The 23,210-nt window shown below is 37.3% G+C and overlaps 1 protein-coding gene across 1 annotated transcript in view; it reads right to left on the bottom strand.

Annotated features, from left to right (window-relative positions):
• Positions 1-802: 802 nt before the first annotated feature.
• LOC143861996 (Ypt/Rab-GAP domain of gyp1p superfamily protein) overlaps positions 803-23,210 on the bottom strand; it is a 35,796-nt gene continuing 13,388 nt past the window's right edge. The window contains exons 4-10 of the mRNA XM_077372986.1: positions 19,186-19,256; positions 6,906-7,043; positions 6,699-6,790; positions 3,348-3,619; positions 2,407-2,492; positions 2,220-2,321; positions 803-1,221 (exon numbers count right to left, since the gene is read on the bottom strand). Coding sequence (XP_077229101.1) covers positions 1,060-1,221; positions 2,220-2,321; positions 2,407-2,492; positions 3,348-3,619; positions 6,699-6,790; positions 6,906-7,043; positions 19,186-19,256 — 923 coding nt within the window. The 3' untranslated portion in view covers positions 803-1,059. The remainder of the gene's footprint in view (positions 1,222-2,219; positions 2,322-2,406; positions 2,493-3,347; positions 3,620-6,698; positions 6,791-6,905; positions 7,044-19,185; positions 19,257-23,210) is intronic.

Genomic DNA, 23,210 nt, shown 5'->3' with positions numbered 1-23,210 from the left:
TCAAAACTTCGGAGCGGGTGAAACGGATTGAACATAATTGCTTGGAGCGACTCTGCTTCACTTGGAGAATTCAGGGCTGGTCAGGATTGCTGAAAGAATTTCATTCCTTAGATCAGATCTAGAGAGAGATATAGAGAGATCTGACCGTTGGATCATCATAGTGGTAGATTTGGAAGTTATTTTAGTTACTGTGTTTTGAAGATTTTTTTTATGATGAAAGGCCTTATAGTCCATTATTTTTCAAAAAGTAGCATACGGACGACGGCCCACACTAGGATGATCCAAACCGTCTATTTAGATTGTGGCCCGTCTAATGGACGGTTTGGATCATCCTATAGTGTGGGACGTACGGTACTTTTTGAAAAATAATGGACTGTAAGGCCTTTCATCATATAAAAAACTCGTGTTTTGAATTTCAAACACTAGTTATAAGCAGCTAAGTTCATATTTTTCGCGCATTTCACAGGAACTACTTGTAAAATTTCTCTATAAATACAGTGCATAGGCACCCATAAGACATTGGGTCATATTTTTCAAAATTTCAAACACGTGTATTTCATGGGAACCACTTGTGTTTGATATTCAAAACACATAACTATAATAACTACCAAACCTACCACTATGATGTGATCCAACAGTCGATCTTTCTAGATCTTATCTAATACATTCTAACAGGGTATAAGCTCACCCATCCAGTGGTGATCAACCACTACAGTGGATCTGTCCAGGGGGGGGCTTTTTGGAAACAGAGGTTAACAGAATCACCAACGCCTCAGTCAAGTTGCTAAAACACACAGCAGTCTGAATTACAGAAATAGATCAAGATTGGATAATAGAGATTATTGAAGGTTCTCTCTATAAACAAGCAAGTTAGGTAAGAAAAAAAAATGGTGTTACTCTCTCAAACTCTTGCATTCCTGAAGTGTATACAAGGAAACATTTGAAACATACAAATACAAGCAAGAATACACAAGAGAAGAAAACAAACAGAAGAGAATAAATCCACATCCAAGGAGAGGAAAGCAAAAATAGATTACTGAGGTAAAATAACGAATTTCTCTAATTTGCTAAGTGGCTTGGAGAACTTTCAAACATGGTGTGCCACATGTATGCCCTTGAAAGAACCATCTCCAGCTCCTGGTGAGTCCAGTTATGTGTTGGAAGATGTTGAAGGAACATGACCATCTCCTGGAATTCGAGCTTTTGGAGTTTGTCTGACCACTGGACAAAGATGATAGCATTTTAAAAGCTAAAGAAGAAAGGAACATTAGGAGACCCATCTGAGTCAAACAAGAAATTATATAGCTACTAAGGTATAAAATGGCAAGTATTATTGTAGCATGGGTAACTCCAAAAACTTTCACCCACCCACAGCTAAGCAGATTTTACTTAAAAGATTTTGATAAATGAGTAAGCATGCAAATTAAAGGATGCATGGTAGTTGACATAATAACAATAAATTTCCCCTAATACTTTCAAGGAAGATGACATACCAGAGAACTACTCATGTCCATGGTTTTAAATTTCGACCGAAATCCGAAATTTCGGTCCGAAATTTTGGATTTCGGTGGAGACTGACACCGAAGTCGATAAAAACCGAAACGGTATTTTATTTCGGTCGAAATTTCGGTTTTCCGAAATTTGACCCAAAAAATCTCTTTTTTTTTATATTAATTTAATATTTCACCGAAATTTCGGTAATTTTAGGCCGAAATTTAATATTGAATAAAATATTGGTTTTGGGTTTTGTATCAGATTTCGACCGAAATTTCAGTCAAAATTTCGAAATTTCAGGGTCCGAAACCCATACCGAAACCGAAATTTTAAACCTTGCTCATGTTAACCAAGAAACATGATACAATCGCACAGGAAAAATGTCACTAGTCAATTGATTAGTCTCAATTTTGCTACAGAATACACAACCAAGATGCAAATGCAAATCAGATTGTAATAAAACCTCTGTTCACATTTCATTTGCACATCCTTCCCTCACCTCTCTTCTAAATAAAAGCATGCCAACTAACTGTACAATTGACTGTCAGTTAAAATCTCAAAGCGGTTCTATTTTCATGTTAACATAAGTATAAACCAATTCTCGTAAAGAACAAATACGAAAACTACATAAATCGAACAGCCTGCATTGGATGTATTTTTACCATTATTCTTACAATTAATGAAGAAGAATCAAGAGAATAGAAGTAAAAGAACTATGAGGTTACCGTTAAAAGAAAGCTGGCAAATATGTACACCAGAAAATCTGGCAATGCATCTCCTTCCGCGAGATAGGTATCCCACAAACGTGTAACCAGGTGGAAAGGTATCTATAAAAATATTAAGTCTCAAATTAGATACTTTTAAGAGGAATTACAAAACATGAGAATAACCAATAGTATAGTGGAAACAAACCTCACGTATCAGAAGACAGTTGAACCAGCGGAAAGCAAACTGAAGAAACTCCAGCCCTTGCTCCTCCATGTGTCTTGAAACGGGTTCTTGTACAAGTCCAAAGTAACATTGTCAGAAACAGCATTACTAACTATTAGAGGAAAGTGATAATAAGATGTGATGAATGAAATAGCATAACTTAAAGGGTCACACGTTTCTCTAAGAAATCATTTTAATACCAAAAGTCTCCTAATAGCATTGTCGAAGTGACATCATTCAAAAAAAAAATTCGGAGTGAAGAAATTTCCCTTCTGCAGAAACTCAAAATAATAGCCCTCCAAAGGAAGAGATGGAAGGTGTTTTAGTTTCGGAAAAAAAAAAAGATGGAAGGTGTTTTCATATTTATTGGGGTGAAAGGAGGTTTGGGTTATCTTAGGAGTTGATTCCTTGGTAGTCAAGATCATTATCAGTTATCAACCCAGTTCCTTTGATTCATTGCCTTCTGACATATACTAAATCATTTCTTTAGTGATAAGAAAGAGTTATTAAAGATGCTGAGTGCTCATTATGCAAATTCTAAAAGCACTAATACAATTAGAGATGTGACATTGGAAACACCTCCGAGAATTGTAGCAGCTTAGCACAATACTTCAGAACTCACAGATTGAACTGGAACGCAACCAAGTAAACTCAGCTTGGTTGAGTTCCAAGTGCAGAGTCCAAAATATAATTTAAAAAAGAAGCATCTGAGCTCATCGGGTTTTCTACGAAATCAGCAAGATTTTCATCAACACAGCTGGATTGAACTTAGAAATCAAAATAGCAACTCCCAAATATAGATAAAGCTTCTTGAACTTTGATTGAGAGCAATAGCCCAGCAAGAACAGTTAAACAAACTTTGGTTCATAGAATCTCACTAGTGTAAGGTGACGAGAAAGAATGAAATCGAAGAAAAAGAATACCATCTATCCGTCGAACCACCTCCTTGAGTTTGAAAACAAGGCGCTGAATTCCTGGTTGAGCAAATGTGTAATGATCTTGCATACCGTCAAGCAATTTAGACAGACACCAATAGCAATCAGCTTCTATATTACAAATATTTGATGGAGATAGATCTGAAACCAACCAAGTCTCCATGTTTCCTTCCAGGTATTCCGATAAGAAAACAATTAAAAATGGTGTGACAAGATCATTTATTCCCTGAACATATCCACTTGCTGGATGACGAATGGCCCTGACAATAACAAAAATGTGAATGTGTGATTACATGAACAAAAATAACTAGACATTCAATTGATTGAACAAAGAACATTTAAAAATGATGTGATGATGATTATTTCCTGATATACATTACAAGGATCATGAAGAACCCTTCAAAGAAATCATTGTGACCAGTTACAACATTTGATCAATACTTGGGGCTTGGGTTCTAGCAAAACCAATTTAACAATTTAAGTCAGGAAGTTCTGAGAGTTCAAGTTGATCTTTCATACATTTCACTCGAGCACCTGTGTCTTGTATTCATAAGAAGTTTGTTTCAAAAGTAATTGGCTTACAACATTTACATCTGTTTTGCTTAGGTTTCCAAGTGGTATCTTCCATGAGCTTCCTGAACAGTACAAGTACATGACCAAACATAGCTGCAAAATGATGAAGCAAAGTGGCACGGATTTTCTAAGAACTAAGTCATCACTGCTAAGTAATGGATAGAAGTGAAAATGCCAATTCATTGATTTCTGTGTTGAAGGATAAAAGAAAGTCAATGTTAAGTATTGGCTGCATATATCACTGGGACTACCAGAATGAGCAATGAGTGATGGAAGATGGAAATTCAGGATCCAGCTCAATTGCAAATAATCACACAGATGATGGAAATAGATCCAAACTCCAATGCAGGGGTACCATTTGATGGCAATTATAATTTATCGCTAATAAAATTAAAAGGAGTGAACCATTCAAAAAAAATGACAAGGAGTGAATAAAAGGACTAGGGTGGATGTGATTAGATCTTGTTGCACAGATTAATTCATAGATTGGTGGCAACTTTAACTGGAGATGCAGGACACCAAAAGTAGCAATAACTGGGTGGAAAAAAAAGTAGAAATAAACAATTTATGATCCAAAGTGCCTGTTTCAGTGCAACATAGGGTTGTCTTGGCTAATACCATGTCCAGGATTGCTCTGTTCCCTGATAACTCCATTCTGGAATTTGTTTGCCTTCTGTTAGCCATTCCGACAAGACAACCATGTTGACACACTCCAACATGCTGGCACGGTTGATGAAATCAGTGAGTCCATCTCTAACATGTCAGTGTGTCAGAAGTGTGCCCCTAATGCATCATGTCAACGCGTTGGAGAGCATCAAAATGTTGGGCTCAGTGCAGCAGGATAACTTCCTTATATTTGTGAGCATGAGCACATGCGTGTGCATATATGCACGTGGATGAATGAACACACACACACACATATGGGATTTGCTAGGGTCCATTGCAGAAGGCATTTTGTCTTCATTCATGAGGTGGCTGCTCTCTCTCTCTCTCTCTCTCTCTCTCTCTCTCTCTCTCTCTCTCTCTCTCTCTCTCTCTCTCTCTCTCTCTCTCTCTCACACACACACACACACACACACACACACAATCACACACAAACACACACATATAGCATGGGATTTGCTAGGGACCATTGCAGAAGGCATTCCGCAGGCCCCAGCTGTTGCATGTGAGAGCAGCCATCTAAGATGAATTAAATGAATAAGATAAAATCTGTTGAAAAGTGAGCCTATGTGTCACTGTCTGCTCTCTCATGCAACAGCCAGCTCACGAAATGCCTTCTGCGAGGGTTCTTGCCAATCCCATTTTTATTTTATTTTTTTGAAAATGGCTAGCCAATCCCATATGACACACACACACACACACACACACACACACACACACACACACACACACACAGGGAAAACTGTTTGTGAGCTTGAGCTCATATAACTTATATGAGCTAGAGTGCCACAAAAAAATGGTCCCACATTTTTTGGGGTGATCGAAAGCAATCATTTGGAAGGACTTTACATGGGTAGGGTGTACCAAAAATCAGGTCCATAGGATCAACCTAACCCATCCAAAAGTGGAGGGGAAAATGGACAGACACTGTTTGTCGACAAATCTGCTACTCACCATCGCAGAAGGCATTTCGCGGATGGCCTGTTGCATGTCAGAGCAGCCACATGGGCTCACTTTTCAGCAAATTTTGTCTTTTTTCATGAGGTGGCTGCTCTGACATGCAACAGACCATCCGTGAAATGCCTTCTGCCATGGACGCTAGCAAATCCCTATATATGTGTATGTGTGTGCATGATTTCTGGGAGTATTATATAATTTTTTATATCGTGTCCGCACGTACTTGCACATATGTGGTGCCTAGGAAATCATCCACAGAATGATTCATAACCCACAGATCTGCCGAGGGATGGCACATTACAGAAAAATCTTCAAATCAGAGGGTTAGGATCATCCTATGTAGATGATTTTTGGAGCACGGCCTATTTAAGTAGGGGCCCTTCATTTGTTGGGTCCCAACTTAAATATGTGGTGCCTAGAAAATCATCCCCATAGAATGATCCTAACCGTCCAATCTGTTGAGGGATGGTACATTTCATAAACCTCTTCAAATCAGAGGGTTTGGACCATCATACCATGTGGGCCCGGCTGTACTTCTGAAAAAATACATGCAAGTGCGTGTCAACACCATATAATATCTCATATTTACATGTGTAAGTGAATAATTTATGTATATATGCATATATACACATATACAAACATAAATAGGCGTACATATCGATACGTCCTCAAATAAGCTTATCCTCAGAATCAAGGATTTGTATTCTAGCTGAAAGCTGGTTCTCTATCCACATAAATTGAGGATAAAGTCTATTCCTGAACAATCCATGGATAAAAATCATGACATGCAGCACAAGAATTTAGGATAAGTGTACTTTTAGTCAATATTAGCATTCACGAGTTACTACTTTAGGGATTTACAGCAAAATATGGATCATCTGAGAAATTTGACACCACTTGACTTCGATCAACCAAGTTCAGAATGACCTCCCATGACATCCAATTCCCCAATAGATAAATTGATTCGATCGATAGCCCAAGTAATGCGCGGGATAAATTATGGCCCCATTACTATGCTTTTCACTAATAAATAACAGTGAAATTTCATGAAGTACACTTAGAAGGAATCTGAGATTGAAGCCTGAATTCTTGCACATATGTTATCATCTCTTAAATTAAAGCAATATAAAAATAATGAGACCTAACCATGTATAAAGAATACGCTCCAAAGATTTCTGAATTTCCACTTGCTGAAAGAAAGTGACATCAGGAACAGTCCTTGGACAATCGACAGCAATCTAAGCACCAAAAATAAAACAAAGCCAGCATATGGTTCACAAATCACAAGTAAGAAAATAGTTTGATGCATCATTGGAAAGAGTTTATATGTACTCATTCATCTCTTTCAATCACCTGACGGAGCATGTTGATCTCATCATCTGAACGTTCAGTATCAGGAATATCATAATATTGAGAAACACATTCAATGTACTCGAGTCGTTTCCTCTTCAGAACACCCTCCCTTCTATCTGAATTAGGTGGTGCATATCCCTGTCGTCAGCTCATATTTAAAATTCAAACAAGCAGCAAAATGTTCAATACTAGATAACTGCAAATTAAAGAAAAAACGAAAAATTGTAAGCATAAAGGATGATTCTTGAGGGCCATTTACAAGGAGTCAAATAATATGTATCAATAATGATGTAATGGCACATAAAACAAGAGCACTTATGAATGGCACTAAGAGTTTAAGACCAAATAAAGGCATCTATATAGCTATATTTTTTTCATAAAAAGATGAATTGAAAGGAAAACAAGTCCAAAATTAACAAATAGTCTTGTTAATGAAGGATTGGTTAGACCAAATCCGTTTATTGGACAAGATTTGACCCTATATAATTACATCTTCTTGCTATAAAAAAAAAATTGCCATCTCTTATGCCATTATAAAGATGTTATCTATCAAATATAATAAAAGAAAGAATAAGGTAATTAACGGAGTAATCATTCAAAAAAAAAAAAAGATAATTAACAGAGTAATAAAAATAATTCAGTAAAATTATTGTTCCAGATTTATTTCCCAACACATTTATAACTACAGCGAAGTCCTTTACATATCAATATCCAGAAAAAATTAAATTTCTAGAAAGGGTAATATTCATACCAATTTCAGTATAGGAAAGGATAGTGATTCCTCATATAGTTCAGCATTATATCTTGTTATTATTCTTTGTCAGTCCTCAATTATCCTATGCAAAATAAATTTCATTTCAGAACTAATTCGGATGCAAAATATGCATGTTGGACACATTCAAAAGGTCTATCAGGGGGGAGTTTAAATTATCAATTTTTTTCATTTAGTTGGCATTATTTGTGTACTATTATAGGGGACTTATACAGTGAGAATCTCTTAATATCATAAGCAAATGAAAAGCTTGACCTGGGCCCACAAACATGATGTAAACATGATCCAAATCCATCATCCATGGTCCTGAGACTTGTACACAGCATCATGTGAAAATCTCTGTTCAAACATTTCTAATCATCCAATCAAATAACTTGAATGTGGGCCATTACTGTCTTCAAACCACCCATTTCCAAGCCATTGATTGGAGAGTTGGGATCATCCAAAAAGTACAATAGCTAATCATGTCATCTTCACAATATGGCCTAAAAATGAAGGGTCTACATCATCCCAAAATCCAGTGCGTGAACCCAGACTAGGCTTCACATATGCTTCTCATATTAGAGTGTCTCATAGCTCAAACTTTTTTTTTTGGGATAGCCCAAACTTTTAAAGCATTTATATTTATCCAATCTTACAAAGTTACTCCAATTTTTAGAAAAAAAATGACATGCAGAATATGCATGGTGGACACTCATTAACATGGTTATTAAGGATAAGATTTGATTTATCCTTTTTTCCAAATGGGAAATTATACATAAAATATTTATTTAGTAAATTTTTTACCTATCTATGCATCTTCTTTTACATGCCATGTTTTAATGAAGTAATATTTATAGAATAATATATCATGCATCATTAGCATATAACAGTAGAGGCGTGTTTATGGATCAAGATTTCCAAAGTCACCATGTTTAACACCCCATGTCCATATGTAACTTGGAGAAGGATAAATATGTCAGTGTCAAACAGAGCAAAGTGTCAGCAGTAGAAACCCTAGTAAGCCAGACAAGATGGCACATTTATCGACATAAAAATATTGAGAAAGCATACAAGTGCATAAGCATTAGTTCATCGTGTATAGAATTTTTATAAAACATATCAAGAAAAACAGACTACACTATACAAGAAAATAACAGAAAAATTAAATAAAGGTCTCGTTCAAATGCCATGTTGAATACTGTCTGACATGCATGCCTACAACGACATCTTTTTGAAGAAAATGGAGTGTCCTCGTGTTGTGATCTGGCCCTTTTTTATTGAATGGCGGAAAATATCATTAAAATAAAACGGGAAACCTGAAGAGGCCGAGGCCAAAGCAGAGAAGTATAAAGAATATACAAAAGGATAAAAGAAGCTAAAAGAACTTCTCAAGGAGGCAGATGATCGTATAGGGCTAGACCTTCCTTAGACACCCCCTCCCTCGCCAATTTATCCGCCCCTCCATGTGTAGTGATCCGGCCACCAGACTTTTTATTTATTTAGTCTTTTTTTTATATACCTAGGACTTTATATTTCATTATATTGTTATTTTGGAGCCTAGATATGGGGGTTGTCCACATCATCTAGGGCACACTACACCTTACACCATATTTCATGCTTCTTTTCATGACTTGACCATAATGCCCATAACTAGTTAGTATTCCCTTTTATTGCAAGTATAGGCATTTAAGTCAGTACCTAATGACTTAAGTGAAATGATCTCATTGACCCTTATTAAACTTAAGTGAAAAGATCCTACTGGGCAAGAAAGGAGGAACACCTCATCTCTTAAAATAAGTAATAAAAGGGAGGCCACATGGGGACGAAAATCATGTGAAGCCCTCCTCCCCCTTGAAGTGCAAGGTAGAGAAAACACGACACACACACACACACACACACACACACACACACACACACACACACACACACACACACACATCTCCCCTTTCTACTTCTCTTCATTTCCCTTATTCCCTTTCTCATCTCATCCCCTTATATCTCTCTCTTATCTTGTCTTACTTCCCGCATAGTTCTCCTTTCTTTTCTTCTCTATTTATTTTGTACCTCTTGGTTTTCTCCTTGTGCCAGTACATGAAGGGGGAAACAGGGCTAACTCTCCTACCTATTGCTCTCTCTTATCTCCATCCTATCCCTTCACCTTTTCTTCGACTCCTCACCTTCCCTTTTCTCCCCTACCTTCTTTTCTATCCCTTGAGTCGCTCAAATAGTCCCTAGGATTGTCGTCCGTCGGTCTATTGTGCACAACTAACAGCCCCTAGCCTCCACTTCCATATTCCTTGGTGACTTCCTCCTACTTTCTCCTTGCCCGGTTGATAACCTTGTTGGTTAATGGTTACAACCTTCCTCACCAACTTTTCCCATCTTTTGATGCCTATAGTCATTTTTTCTATTGAGAGGCTGCCCTATAGTTCAAGGGCTGCGCACAATCGTATTCCCTTCATAGCTTCCCTAGGCCTCGACCTATTGGTGCGACTGCGGTTATCTTGAGCGGTTCAGATTGTTATTTCCAACCCTATTAGCCTTTATTTGATTCACCATTACCCTTTTGGTACCCTACGTCATTAAAAAAAAACCCTTTTGGTCACACATCCATGCACCTGTTTTATTCATGAGATTGTTTGATCGTTATAGGTAGTTTGTTGGGCCCTAGATCTGACATTTCCTTTATTATATATTGTGATCATACCTTACACTACTTTTATATATTTGCTATTTTATTTGGTGTGATCAATTTGTGCAACGCATGTTCATGGCAGAATTTAATCTCATTGTTGAGTTATCTTTAAGGTTAAATTCAAGTAAAATCCAAAACGCGACTTGGTTACTTCTTGAACACCCAAGAGGAAAAAAATTCTCTTGAATCACCCGCGAACACCGGGTTTTGCACCACCTCGTTACATTCAAGAGAGTAGACATCTTCAAGCATCCTATGTACTTATTGAACCTACTCATTGGCCCATTCAAAATGTAGATATATTTCAAGTGGTTGAACCTACTCATCGGCCCTTTCAAAAAAATGGGTGATGTAACCAAATTTGCATTGGTCACTATAACTATGAAATTCGGTCAATTCTAACTTCGTCTAATCTTACCTTCTTGCAGGTTTGACTATGGGCTATTTGTTATTACGGAAATGGATTGCCTCAGTAGAGATGGAGCTTTGGACTTCTGGCAGGGTGATACTACTGCTATGAGAAGAACTCTACTCAATGAATTCTTAGAGGGTGTGTATGGGCATATGAATGTATAAGACTTTACCAACCTTGGGCTATTTGTAATTAAAGAACATGTGGTTCATTATTTTATGTAATTAAACTACTTATCTATGTTTTTTAATGTAAAGTTCACTGTTTTCTTCTCATATATATCAAGTGCATCATAATTAGGAAATGTAACTGACATTCTAAACGAATCACTTTGTTACAATGTAATCCGGACAGAATTTGAAGTAGAATTTGTTCCCCTTGAAATGTTGTTCATTTGAACAAACATTAACAAGTGTGGGAAGAGTTTGAACAACTCCTTACACACATTAACCACTATTAATAGTGTTGCAACTACTATTGATACCCTTTCAACCACTAATTACACAGTTTTAACCACTATTCCAACAATCATAAACCACTATTAAATTAGATGAAATCCAATCCAATGACAGAAACCCTCGACTAGGGTTATAGGGCCATATTTTCAAGCACCGTTCGCATGGCCTATGGCCAATAACTTGTATATAACGGAACGACTCAAACAACGCATTTTCAGCTCTTTAACCACTGCTTCTCCTTTTATAGAACTAATGTAACCTAAACCTCTCAAAGGTTAGTGAAGTGAGGGACCTCGGGCAAAGAAATAGCATTTAATCGTAGCACCTTTAGTGTGCACTACCAATGTTATTAAAATCGTACGATTTACGATTCAAATCGTAGTTAACGATTCAAATCGTGGCCCTGAATCGTTTTCTTCTTGAATCGTACGATTCATTTAATTGAAGCATTTGCAAAGAAGTGGGCCCCACAACTAAACTAAAAAGCCCCAAATCGTGCTTTTTCCCCCTATTCTCTGTGTCTTTCTTGATGGGTTTACACGAGAGAGAAAAACCCCTCTCTTTCTTCTGTCGTTTAGGGTTTACAGAGCAAAAACCCCTCTTTAGGGTTCGATCTCTCCACATTCAACATCGTTTGCTCACCTTCCAAGAAGAAGAAGAAGAAGAAGAAGAAGAGGTAAGCTTCTTTTTTTTCAGTTTTTTCTCATCTCATTCTTCCTCTGCTTTTTTTCTTTTTTCTTTTTTATTTTTTCTTTCCTCTGCCCTGTTTGTTTTCGATTTTAAGAACCGATTGGACTCCAATCACAATCAGTTCTGAAAATCCACAAATGCTTCTAAGGCCCTGTTTTGGATTCACAAATGGTTCTCAAAATCCTAAACAAACAGACCCTTAGTTTTGAGTCAAATATTCAATTTTTTTTTCCTTTTTTCCCCTTAGGCTCTGTTTGTTTTGGATATTGAGAACTGATTTCGAGTCCAAGATTGATTTTTAGACCCAAATTTAGGGTCGAATAATCTGTTTTGGATTCACAAATAGTTCTCAAAATCCAAAACAAACAGACCCTTAGTTTTGAGTCAAATATTCAAATTATTCCTTTTTTTCCCCTTAGGCTATGTTTGTTTTGGATATTGAGAACTGATTTCGAGTCCAAGACTGATTTTTAGACCCAAATTTAGGGTCGAATAATCTGTTTTGGATTCACAAATGGTTCTCAAAATCCAAAACAAACAGACCCTTAATTTTCCGTCTAATATTCAATTTTTTTTCTTTTTTTCCCCCTTAGGCTCTGTTTGTTTTGGATATTGAGAACTGATTTCGAGTCCAAGACTGATTTTTAGACTCAAATTTAGGGTCGAATAATCTGTTTTGGATTCACAAATGGTTCTCAAAATCCAAAACAAATAGACCCTTAATTTTCAGTCTAGTATTTTCAGTCTAATAGGGATGGCTGAGCTTAAATTAATAGTCCCTGTAAATAATTCTTGAGCTGTAATCCGGCTCTGTTTTTTTAGGATTTTGATAACTGATTTCAAGTCCAAAACTGATTATTAGAGCCAAATTTACTCTTAAATTTGGGTCAAATAATATGCTATGAAGTCACAATCTGTTCTCAAAATCCAACACAACCAGAGCCTTAACTTGTATTTTAAAATCCAACACCAACAAAGCCTTAACTTGTATTTTAGTGCTTCACTCCATTCATGTATTTTAAATTTTAATGTGCCATGTATCATCATTTCTTTTGTAATATGATTTTCATTTCAGCCATTGGTTTGAGAAGTTTGAAGTGTAGTATAAAGAAAGATGGTTATAGCTAAAGAAGTGGATGTGACATGGGAGCATTGTACGACGGTCGTTCCCAATAAAAAGACAAGATTACGATGCAATTATTGTTCTGGAGGTGTATTTAGAATGAAGCATCATTTGGGACGTACAAAACAGAATGTAGCTGCTTGTACACAAAATCCAAATGACGTTGTTGATAAATTTAAGTTACTATTGAAGGAAAATGAAGAAGAGAAGGAGAAAAGAGATGATGCAAAGTATGATGTGGGGCGGCCGGACTTCTATTATCAAGATAGGGAAGAAATAGATGATGCACATGTTGCTAGAGGGAAGATGAAGGATGATTTTGTGGTGTGATGGGGGACAAAAAAACCGACAAGCAAACAACTATCAATCAAATTTGGAAAAAGGGGGATAGGGAGAAAGTTTGCCAAAACATAGCAAGGTTCTTTTACTCGAATGCATTGTCTTTTAACCTTGTTAAATGCCCTTTTTTGACGCATGGTTGAATCCATAAGCCATTTTGGACATGGATTAAAAGTCCCAAGCTACCATGAGATGAGGAATACATTCATCAAATGAGAAGTGGAGAACATAGAGTCTATGATGGAAGAATATAAGAAAGAATGGAAGAAGACGGGTTACACACTTATGTCAGATGGTTGGACGAATGGAGTGAGTAGATCCATTACTAATTTCTTGGTTAATAGTCCAAAGGGGACAGTTTTTTTTAGATCAATAGATACTTCTGATATCTCAAAAAATGCAGATAACTTGTTTGCTCTACTTGACTCGGTTGTGGAAGAAGTGGGAGAGGAAAATGTAGTCCAAGTTATCACGGATAGTACGGCTGTATATGTGAGAGCAGGAGAGTTGTTGACGGAGAAGAGGAAAAAATTATTTTGGTCTCCTTATGCCGCTCATTGCATAGATTTGATGCTTGAAGACATTGGAAAATTAGCAACCCATGCAGAAACCATCGCAAAGGCCAGGATGATCACAGTGTGCATTTACAATCATAGTTGGGTTTTGCATCTAATGCGTAAACATATGAAAGGGGAATTGACAAGGCCAGCTGTGACACGTTTTGCAACGCGCTTCCTGACATTGAAGAGTCTAAGAGAGAGAAAAGCGGGTTTGATGCAGATTTTTGCCTCGGATGAATGGCAAAAAAGCCCATATTCTAAAAAAGCCGATGGGATCAAGATACATGGAATTGTGTTGAGCGATTCTACATTTTGGCCTAGTGTGTATTATTGTTTGAAATGCACATCCCCTTTGGTGAAAATCCTAGGCTTAGTGGATTCAGATGAGAGGCCTGCCATGGGGTACATTTATGAGGCTATGGATCGAGCCAAAGAGGCCATTGCAAAGAATTTGGGCCACATAAAGAAGAAATATGAGCAAATTTGGAATATCATTGATGAACGTTGGGACAGGCAACTTCATAGGCCCTTGCACGCAGCGGGTTACTTTTTAAATCCACGATTTCGGTATGAGATCTCAATGACGTGGACATTGAAATTAAGGTGGGGCTATTGGATTGCTTAGAAAGAATGGTTCCAAGTTCAAAAGAGGGTGTTAATTGGTAACCAAATTGATAAGTTCAAGAAAGCAGAGGGTCTCTTTGGAAGGGAAATGGCAAAGTTAATGAGAAAAGAACAGCTACCAAGTAAATTCTTTAACTAAAATTTTTAATTGATTCTTATCTTATGTATTTAGAAATTATCATTATTATTTTTTGGAAAAGTAGGTTTCTGGTGGGACACCTTTGGAGATGAATGTCCCGAGTTGCAAACATTTGCAATTCGAATTGAAAGCCTGACGTGTAGTGCTAGCGGTTGCGAGCGCAACTGGAGCACATTTGAGCAGGTAAATATTAGTAAGTCTACTTTTTTTATTCATATCTTTTTATTTGTATCCCTTTAATTTTTATTACTAACTTTTTTTTATTTTAGATACATTCAAAAAGAATAAACCGACTTGAACAAAAGAGGTTGAATGCACTTGTATTTGTCAAATACAATATTCAACTTCGAGTTCACAATTCAAAGAGGAGGGATAAAAAAGGATTTGATCCTATTTCGTTATCCGACATGGACTCGGACGATGAGTGGATAATGGAAAAAGATGGACCTGTGCTTCCAGAAGACACGACTTGGCTGGATATGGGTGAATGTTTTGTGGAAGAAGCTGCAGGAGATGAGACGGGCGTTAGCTCCAGCCAAGCGCCTCAACAAAAGAAAAGACGTAAGCTATTTGTAATTTCTTTTCTTAGTAATAATGACATGATTTATTGATATTCATTCTTGTAAATGTAACAGGCGTTAGAAACCTCAACAAAAGGAAGGACAAGCGCCAATTGCAAGATGAAGAAGAAGAATTTGGATCTGCTCCCGACACAGATGATGGAGATGAGGGTGTTAATGTTGAGGGAGGAACTACCGATGCCGATGAAGAAGATGATGATGAGGATGCGAATGAGATCGATGACATCCACGATCTATATTTTATCCAATCATGATATGTTTCATTTTGGGGTTGATGTGTGAGACTTTAAAGTTGTTTTTGAGATCATTATAGAGAGAATGAATGGATTTGTCACTTTGGTAATGAATTGTTAATTAATTTTACTTATGACAATCGGTTAAGTGATTATCAAGCATTTCATGTTATTTATTTTAATGGTTTTGAATGAAAAAATCATAATTACTCTTTTTATTCTTATTTGCCATTTTTCCTATTTTTTATTAATTTTTTTATTTTTATATATAAATCTGAAAAAATCTTACGATTTACGATTCGACCCTCTCACGATTTACGATACGATTCCGATTTTCAGAACATTGTGCACTACAGTCTAAGCTAGGAACATGCCTCCCCCTATTCACCTATCAGCTTGCTTGGCCATCGAGTGGTGCTTACTAGTGCACATCTTAGCAGGGACTCCATTCTAATCAACAGATGACCAGCTCCCACTAGGAAGTCTATAGCCTTGTTGCGTTGTAAATTGTACATTGACTAATTTCAGCAATAAAGATCGTTTGCTTTCCTCTCTATTGCCTATATCCATTTGCTGTCTTGTGTGCTCATGAATTTAGCTTCCATTTTGTGCTTGCTTTGTAGGTTTAAGACTTCCAACCTTGATTGGTTGAATTGCATTGTCGGGGGACAATGGCAAGTGTAGCACAAACCTCGTTGGTAGATTGAAGGCTCGTGACAGTTTGATATCAGAGTCGAAGTTCCCACATCCAAGAAGTGACCACTCATGTCAGAGGATGGCAAAAATTGTGTGTGGAACATCGCACGTAGTGACCGCGAAGGAGCAGCTTGCTAACCTTGAGGAGATGGTGGATGTGGTGACGCATCAGTAATACGATCGAGTTGAATTATTTGAGACCCTTAGCAATGAGACTACGGGCTTCGTGGAAGCCATATAGGGCCAAATCCATATCCTCACTGGGCAGACGATTTACTAATGAAGATCATTTTGGCAATGTCACATGTGGTAATGGTGAGGAACATACTGGTAGGGTTCAGGTGCCAAACCTCAACACTTTGGGGTCACCCGTGATGCCAAGGAACTACAGAACTTACTATTCGACATGGAACAATATTTTCATGTCACACGCCTCAAGGAGGAGGTCAAAGCTGTGGCAGAAAACTCGCTTTGAGAATATACAGGTAGAGCGGTGTGCAATTGATACTTGGGAGGGCCTGAAGAGGGAGCTGAAGGCCCAGTTCTTGCCTGGGAATGTAGAGTTCATTGCTCAAAAGAATCAAAGACATCACCAACACATAGAGATGATTAGAGAGTATGTGAAGTAGTTTTCTGTACTAATGCGACATATTAAGAGTATGTAAGAGGAGGACAAGCTTTTCCAATTCATGGAGGAGCTGAAACCTTGGCTATGTCCAGAGGATGGGAGTACAGGACTAGCGGCAGATTCTGCAATTGAAAGGTTAGTTGACCATGCAGTGAATGACACTGCAAAGAAAATATACTCCAACACCAAGCCTTCCAAGAACTTGAAAGGGAAGGGATCAAGGGATTTAAGAATAGGTCTCATTCCAAGGACGGTGGGGAAGAGGAGGTAGGATTGGATCCCCGAAAATAGGGGTCTCCAATTCCCAAGGTAGCATCTCGGAAGAATGCTACCCGGAAGAATCACATACTTCCATCAGTCAGGAAAAATGCAGTTAAGGGGTGAATCACATTAAAAAGGATGGGGGGATCAAACAGGGAGAGAGGTTTGTAAGCCAAGGAAAATTCGTGATAGCCTGACTATCTATTTCCTCACCTGACATTTATTAGTGATTAATGATTATGTCCCTATACCATCTAAAGCCTCTGTTTCCAATAGAGAGATTAAATATACTTAACCACTTGATGTATATTCTACTTTGTATAGACAAAAAGTAGGAACTATAGAGCAATACGAACAAGGAACCCTAGCTTCATTAACATGAGATATTTTTCCTAGTTTTTTAAGATTCATCTTAACTGCAGTAGAAAGGCAGGAGGGCTGGAATTACAATTCACAAGTTACATAACAGCATCAGGAGTCATCCACCCATAGTTCAACACAATGATCTGCAAGAAAAGGCTGAAAGTTGAGGTCCTCTGTGAATATTTGCACCAATTTTGTTCTCCTGATCAGAATTCAAACTTTACATTCACTTATGTACTATGTAATGTAAGATGGGTAACAGAAACAATATAAAACTATCTTCATACTTGGCTAGTCTAAGTACTACAGTTGAGTCCGAGGCCGTGAGCTAGTAAAAAAACGAGGCATTTCCATTGCCTAAAAGCCTATCCACCACTCTGCGGATGTATACTCAAGCCCATGAATCTATGCACATCGGCATGTCTATTGATTAATCAAAGACTTATATATATATATATATAGAGAGAGAGAGAGAGAGTTAGATAAATTAAAACTGTGAAAAGATAAAAAGAATTGAAAAACCTGAAACCTCACATATGTAATGGAAAGATTAATCCTAATATGATGCATAAACCGCACAAATTGAACGATATCCTCTAACATTTACAGCTGTGACTTTAGGGGGCTTTGACTTCATCACAGGCTGTTAACAACCTTACTTTCAATAATCCTCAGTGAAAATGCTTTTTAAGTCTATAGAGAAAGACAATGCCAAAAAAGTATTTTAAATTTTGATAATTAGTTTTGAAAGGTTTGTGGTTTTCTGGTAAATAATGACAACAATTTTGTGATTTATTGGTTTAACCAGGACTGTTAGCTTAGGGATCATTTTTTCCTGCCACATTAATAACTTTAAAAAGGGCAGCAGAGCAAATGATTTTGAAATTTAGAGATATTTTTTGTGATTAATGATAATGGCTTTCATTAATCACAAAAAATGGCTTTTCAACCTTGAGGTCTCAGGTTCGATCCCAGCTTGCCGATAAAAAAAATAATGATAATGGCTTTTTAGGGATTTCATGTTTCAAGGGGAGCTGTTTGCTTGGTCATTGTTTTTTCCCATCAGGCTGAGGAACAGCCCTCACTAAGCTATGAATTTCCATCAGGTTATTTAAAGAAAGCGCTTCCCATGAAATTGAACTTGAGCATTAAGCTATACTGTGGACCCCCCCCCCCCCCCCCACACAGACAATACACCTTGAATTCCTGTCTTTTCTCAAGACAAATTTGATCCAGAACTCATTGATGATTAGGTTGTTAATAGCCCATATTGAAAGTTTGAAGCCCATAATTTTATGATTAAATCCACAGAAACTCATGTCATTGCTCACTCTGCCAAAGTCCCAAAAATGTAAGATCCAAGTGCCTAACAGTCCCATACCATACCACATTCAAAAACAAAACAAAAAAAACAGTCCCAACCCATATTAATGTTAATAACCCATTTCTTACAAAATAATATCACAGGCATATGTTAACATAAACAAATAATAACAATAGCATGAAGGTGGTGGTGGTGGTGGTGGTGATGATGAAGATGATGAAGAAGAAGAATAAAACAAGAAAGACCATAACTATGTCTGATCCTCACTAGAAATATTTTATCTCTTATCCATCACATTTTAACACAAGCAAGTCACACAAGAAAGAACAATTTGATTGCAAGTCTCCTAGTCAACTAGCTGTCTGAAGATCATTGTCTAGTTGTTAAGAACTGGACCTACCAAAAGAAGCCTCCATACATTTGGACGCATATATGATGGTACGCCACTCCAAGCTAACTGACGCAATGTCTCTACAAGATGAAAATTTTCAAAGCATGAGCAGGATCAGAAAGCCAACAGGATACAATATTAGAAGTTTGGAGTGAAAAGAAAGCCCCTGCCTAAATAGTTCCCACAGGTGTTATATTGCTTATAATACTTCACATCAAACAGGAAAAGATAAATGTGAAAACTAATGAGACCAAGAAACAAAAAAAATTGATGAGCCCAAATTCATAAACCTTATTGTGGAAATGAAATATCATATATCACAAGAATCATTGTCAACCCACAGAAAAACCTATATGACTCTATCTACTAAATGGAAGTCTAAGAATCATCTGTCAAACATATTAGAAAATTTCAAAGAAACTATAAAATTGTGAAGTGTGCATTAGAAGAAGAACATGATGTGAATTTACCATGTCGCTCTTCATAAGAAGAAAACGACATGAACAATACATGGTAGTATGAAATAGAAAATATTTTTTTTGATGGCTTATATGGAACAGTATGAAAAAAAAACGTGTTTCTTTGATTTGCAGGGTTTATTCAATTTTACAGCAAATTAGGGCATGAATTATTTATGAAATAGCATGCTTAAACCTCCAAATCCCCACGTCTCGACCGCTAACAATCTCTTTCCCCTCGCAGCCTTCCCATATGTTGAAAAGATAATCGCTCTACAAAGATAGTCCCTCTCCTCTCCCAAGTGCCCCAACCACTTGCCTAGAAGGGAAGAATTCCCAATCCACAAGTTCCCAAGGTCGAGATCACACTTAGACAAGGTTTTAAATTTTGGTTTCGGTTTCGGTTTTGGTCACACTTGAACAAGGTTTTAAATTTTGGTTTCGGTTTTGCACGGAAACGAAAACATTTCGGTTTCAATTAGAAATTTCGGTGGAAATCTTGTAAAATCACTCCCATAGACAGGTTGTTAGAAGTCCTTGAAGAAGGTTATATGAAGCAAGATGAGGAGGATAAAAGGGTTTGGGTCTAGAACTCATCGGGAGACTTCACTGTAAAATATTTTTATCTACAACTAGTTGTATGCCCTGCATCTACAAGAATCGCCAAAGTGTGGACAATCCAAGCCCCTCCAAGGGTCGGTGTTTTTGGATTGGCAGCTTGTCTTGGGAGGATCCAAACAATGGACTTCATGAGAAAAAGAAGATGCTAATTGTAGATCACTGCACAATATGCATTGAGACATGAGAATCAGCTAACCATCTTCTTCATCATTATAAAGTGGCTAGGGCGGTATGGGGTAAGTTGCTTAATCGTTTCGGGATCCATTGGTCGTTGGTCCCTTGGAAGGAAAAAGGGAAAAAATTTTAGAATGTCTCCTTCCTAGCCACGATTTGCGTACTATGGAAGGAAAGAAATGCGAGGCCATACTTTTAAAACTCCCTCGCGTACGCGTCAACTCCCCTGAGTCGACTCCCTTTTACCTTGGTCGCGTTCCGCGTTATGCCGCATCCGCGTTCCGCGTTTTGCCCCACGTAGTCAATAAAAACTCCATTGACTCTCCCGAGTTATGACCGCATCAACGGAGTACTCAGCCGTGTCAACCGAGTACTCAGTCGCGTCGTGCTGAGTCGACTAGGAATTTCTTCGGCCGCATTCCGCGTCGCATCCGCATTTTTAAACACTGATTTAAGGGTTATGCGAGGGGCCCCGCTTTTCTATTCATTAAAGTGATAGCCCTCACTATCTCATGGGTGAAATCTCTCCCATCCTTTAGTTTTGTTTTAGCGTACAACCTTCGGGAAGGATGGAATGAAGTATGTATGAGAGTGGGAAAGAAGCAAATTGTCTCTCAAAGGTATCAAAAGGGGTGGACAATGTGGTGGTTGAAGGGGATTCCTTAAATGTCATTAAGTGGCTTATAGGGTCCCAAAGGAATCGTTGGAGATTTGATAGATACTTTGATGAGATTTCAGATTGCATTAAGTCTTTAGATCTATCCTTCAAGCATGTCCAACGATCGGCAAACGAGGTGGCCGATAGCTTGGTAAAATTGGGGGTGTCAAAAGAATCTTTGGCCCTCTTTGACTCTCTTCCACCGTGCTTTCTTATAGGTCATCATGTATTTGTCTCTAATGTTTTTCTTATCTTTTGTATCTTGACCATCTCGGTCTCCTTTTTAATAAAATTGGCGATCATTCAAAAAAAAATTCGAGGGATGCTAGAATAAGCAAAAATACATACTTAGAAACCATCACAAAATCACGAAAGCCATCTATAATGGCTTGATCATATCAAACACCTAGTGACATGCGTGGCTTTCTATAATGGCTTGATCATATCGAACACTTAGTGACATGCGTTGTCACAAAAGTCTGGAACAGTAAAGTAAATAAAGAAGTACAATGTAATGAAGTATAAGAAAGTACAGTGACCAGTCATCCCTCCAAGGTGGTATTGGTCTCATGCAGATCTGACATCCCATGCATAAGATACGGTTACTTTGTTGTGCAGTCTAATGATGATGCCTAACAAATATCATTCTTTATTTTAGTCATTTCCCCTTTCTATTCTTAGTCAGGCGCTCATCATTTGTATGATGCATAGGTTTTTAAATTTGAAATTCGCATGACTATTCGCATCTAAATTAAAAGTGGGCCCGGCTTCGATACAACTAGAATGGGCCTATAAAGCATATTGACAAAGATTAAAAAAACTTAAATGTTGTTATACCTTTTCAATTGGTATTAGAACCAAGGTTTTAAATTTCGACCGAAATCCGAAATTTTGGATTTCGGTCGAGGACGAAACCGAAATCGGCTATGCCTGAAACGGTATAAAATTTCTACCGAAATTTAAGGAATTTCACCCCAGAAAAAAAAATTCCGTTAAATAATACTTTCCCAAAATTTCAGCCAAAATTTTTTATGGAATAAAATATTATTTTTTTTATTTAGTGGATTTCGCCCGAAATTTCAAAATTTAGGCCGAAAATTTCGGTTTCAGTGAGGACCGAAATTATCCCCAAAACCGAAATTTAAAACCTTGATTAGAAATACCATTTGCATCATTTACATCCGAAGAATAATTCTTCTATAAATGCAACAAATCCAAAGTTTAAAACTGGGCCATAGTAAAAACAAAAAAAGTTTCAAACTGAAAAATATGGCCTAATAAAAACAAATAAAAAACATGTTTGAAGGAAAAAAAATCCAAACATTTTAAGGTTTTCAAAAGACAGGTTTTCTAGAAAAAAATCCAAACATTTAGGGTTTTCCAGAAAATTTATATGGAAAAGTACGAAAAAAACGTGTTTCTTTGATTTGCTGGGTTTTTTCAATTTACAAAAAATTAGGGCATGAATTATTTGTTTTTGCTTTTGAGAAAAATAGTTTTTTAATGGTTTTGAGAAAAATAGTTTTATACGCTGGAAATTGGAACATCTTTCCACTTTTTTGTCATTTTAACCATTTCAGTCGAATTTCGGTTGAAATTTCGAAATTTCAACCCAAATAATGAAGTGGAAGAATCCACTGAGATTTCATTTTAGTGGGGATGGAAACAGAAACATTTCGGTCATTTCATGTCGGTTTCGATGGAAATTTAGAACCATGATTTGGGCTTGCACACTGTCTCCCAAAAATCACCAAATGTTTCATCCCCCTGCCCCTCCCTCCCTCCCTCCCCAATTTAGCAAAGGTTTATTTTCTTCCCATGCCTCTCTTCCCAAAGAAAATATTTTTGAAGATTTCCAATCCTATTACCCACCCCTCTATGAATCTTAAACAAGGACATGTAAGTAAACCGGCAAATCTGTGAGAGCAGCCTTTATTAAGATAAACCTACCTCCTCCGAAAGAGAAGTTTTTTTTATTCCAATGGTGGCTAAATTGCTTGTCAATATGACATCGTTGGGTCTTAATGAGCTTTCTTAGGAATACCCACCCCAAGAGGCATCCCAAGGTATGATAAATGGCAATATAAACTCAAAGCAGGAAAATATTATATACCTAAGAACGC

The sequence above is a fragment of the Tasmannia lanceolata genome, unplaced genomic scaffold (assembly GCF_043159265.1).
Source record: "Tasmannia lanceolata isolate RefF3 unplaced genomic scaffold, GAP_Taslan_0.1 ptg000037l, whole genome shotgun sequence".
Classification (NCBI taxonomy): Eukaryota; Viridiplantae; Streptophyta; class Magnoliopsida; order Canellales; family Winteraceae; genus Tasmannia; species Tasmannia lanceolata.
The sequence above is the reverse complement of the archived record's forward strand: the minus strand, read 5'-3'. Positions and strand labels throughout refer to the sequence as shown.